Genomic DNA, 2,567 nt, shown 5'->3' with positions numbered 1-2,567 from the left:
CCGCGGATCTGTTCTCTGTGTGTGGATGCGGAGGGAGAGGCAATGAGAGCAGGCCCTTGGTGCGCTAATCCCGTTACCTCCGGACTATCTCCTACTTCTCTTTCCCCTTCACAGGCTCCCACACGCTCGCTGCAACCCAGGTACATGCCCTTGACCGGAATCAAACCTGGGACCTTTCAGTCCGCAGGCCGACGCTCTATCCACTGAGCCAAACCGGTTTCGGCTGGCTGTTTGTTTCTTAAGGAGCTCTTGCCGTGGGACCGCTGTGCTGGCTTTTCTGGTGAACAGGGAGAGAGGTTCTGTTCTCAGACCCTCTCCGCCCAGATCTCTAGCTGCATGGCCAACGCCCTCATCTCTTTTCAACTCACACAAAATCACCTCTTCCTTTTTGTCTAATTGATTTCAGAGAGAGAAACCCTGATTTGTTGTTCCATTTACTTAGGCATTCATTGGTTGATTCTTGTATGTGCCCTGACCGGGGATCGAACCCTCAAGCATGGCATACCGGGACAATGCGCTAACCAACGGAGCTACCCAGCCAGGGCTGAGGGCTACTCTTTCTTAAGTTGCAACCCGCACTATACCACTCCCTACACTATGACCCCCACCCCTTTAGCATGCCATTTTTTTCCATAGTTATTTATTTATTTATTCATTCATTCATTCATTCATTCATTCATCATCTCTCCCCCTGAATGTAAGCTCCACTAGGATAAGGATAAATAAGATATAGAGATTAGATATGTAGATATAAGTATTTTTTTTAATATGTTTTATTGATTTTTTTACAGAGAGGAAGGGAGAGAGATAGAGAGTTGGAAACATCGATGAGAGAGAAACATCGACCAGCCGCCTCCTGCACACCCCCCACTCGGGATGTGCCCGTAACCCAGGTACATGCCCTTGACCGGAATCGAACCTGGACCCTTCAGTCCGCAGGCCGACGCTCTATCCACTGAGCCAAACCGGTTTCGGCTGGAAATTTCTTACTGTCTCGGTGTGCTCGCAGCTATTACTTTTCACTTAATTATGTTTCCCAAAAAAATGGTCACTTCGTGCTCATTCGGCTTTTTTGTTTCTTTTTAAAATATATTTTTATTGATTTTTTACAGAGAGGAAGGGAGAGGGATAGAGAGTTAGAAACATTGATGAGAGAGAAACATTCATCAGCTGCCTCCTGCACACCCCCTACTGGGGATGTTCCGGCAACCAAGGTACATGCCCTTGATTGGAATCTAACCTAGGACCTTCCAGTCCAAGGTCTGATGCCCTAGCCACTGAGCCAAACCGGCCAGGGCTAAAAATATGTTTTATTATTCTCAGAGAGAGGAAGGGAGAGGGAGAGATAGAAACATCCATGATAAGAGATAATTCTGATTGGCTGCCTCCTGTACACCCCTACTAGTCCAAAACCCTAGCATATGCTCTGACTGGGAATTGAACCATGACCTCCTAGTTCATGGGTCACACTCAACCACTGAACCACACCAGCTGGGCTAGATATATGTATTTATATATTTTTTATATTTTTATTGATTTCAGAGAGGGAGAGGGAGAGAGAGATAAAACCATCAATGATGACAGAATCATTGATCAGCTGCCTCTTGCACGCCCCCTATTGGGGATCTAGCCTGAAACCTGGGCATGTGCCCTTGGGTAGAATCGAACCTGGGACCCTTCAGACCCCAGGCCAACGCTCTATCCGCTGAGCCAAACTGGCTAGGCTGTATTTATTTATTTTTTTTCTTTACTGATGTATCCCAAACATTGAGATCAATGCCAGGTATGCATGAATGAATAACGGAGGTAATTCTAAAGGAATTGTTAAAGGCAGAGGAAATGAAGTCAGATGGCAGTAATTCTCCAGGCTGACACAAGAGGGCACTACCAGCCTGATATTGTCCATCTAAGGCGGCTCAGCCTTTGGCTAAACTGATTTTGATCCCCAGTTTTCCTATGTTTGGGCTGGAGGAAAGGAAGGTTACAAAATAGGTATTTCCATAAAGCTAAATGGATTTCCTATTTTAAAGAAGGGTCCTGTCATTTGGTTTCAAGTCATTCTGCACTGTTTTTAGTCTTTTTTTTTTTTTGATACTCAATCTTGCTAACATTAGTGATGAAAAAAATCTTAATGTGACTTACAAGAAATCTACACAGCGCTGACGGTTTGGCTCAGTGGATAGGGTGTCGGCCTGCGGACCCAGGCCTCAAGGGTCCCGGGTTTGATTCCAGTTAGGGGCATGTACCTTTGTTGTGGGCCCATACCCAGTAGGGAGTGTGCAGGAGGCAGCTGATGTTTCTAACTCTCTATCCCTCTCCCTTCCTCTTTGTAAAAAATCAATAAAATATTTTAAATATATATATATATTTAAAATATTTTATTGATTTTTTACAAAGAGGAAGGGAGAGGGATAGAGAGTTAGAAACATCAGCTGCCTCCTGCACATCCCCCACTGGGGATATGCCCGCAACCCAGGTACATGCCCTTGACCGGAATCGCACCCAGGACCCTTCAGTCCGCAGGCCGACGCTCTCTCCACTGAGCCAACCCGGTTTCGGCATGTTGT

The 2,567-nt window shown here is 45.8% G+C and overlaps 1 protein-coding gene across 1 annotated transcript in view; it reads left to right on the top strand.

Annotated features, from left to right (window-relative positions):
- The window catches only part of LOC102753148 (chromosome unknown open reading frame, human C1orf228), a 39,730-nt gene extending 39,398 nt beyond the window's left edge, over nt 1-332 (top strand). The window contains exon 9 of the mRNA XM_006769280.2: nt 325-332. Coding sequence (XP_006769343.1) covers nt 325-332 — 8 coding nt within the window. The remainder of the gene's footprint in view (nt 1-324) is intronic.
- The last annotated feature ends 2,235 nt before the right edge of the window (nt 333-2,567 follow it).

Source organism: Myotis davidii, unplaced genomic scaffold (assembly GCF_000327345.1).
Source record: "Myotis davidii unplaced genomic scaffold, ASM32734v1 scaffold924, whole genome shotgun sequence".
Classification (NCBI taxonomy): domain Eukaryota; kingdom Metazoa; phylum Chordata; class Mammalia; order Chiroptera; family Vespertilionidae; genus Myotis; species Myotis davidii.
Note: the sequence above shows the minus strand (reverse complement) of the source record. Positions and strands in the feature narration are given on the sequence as shown.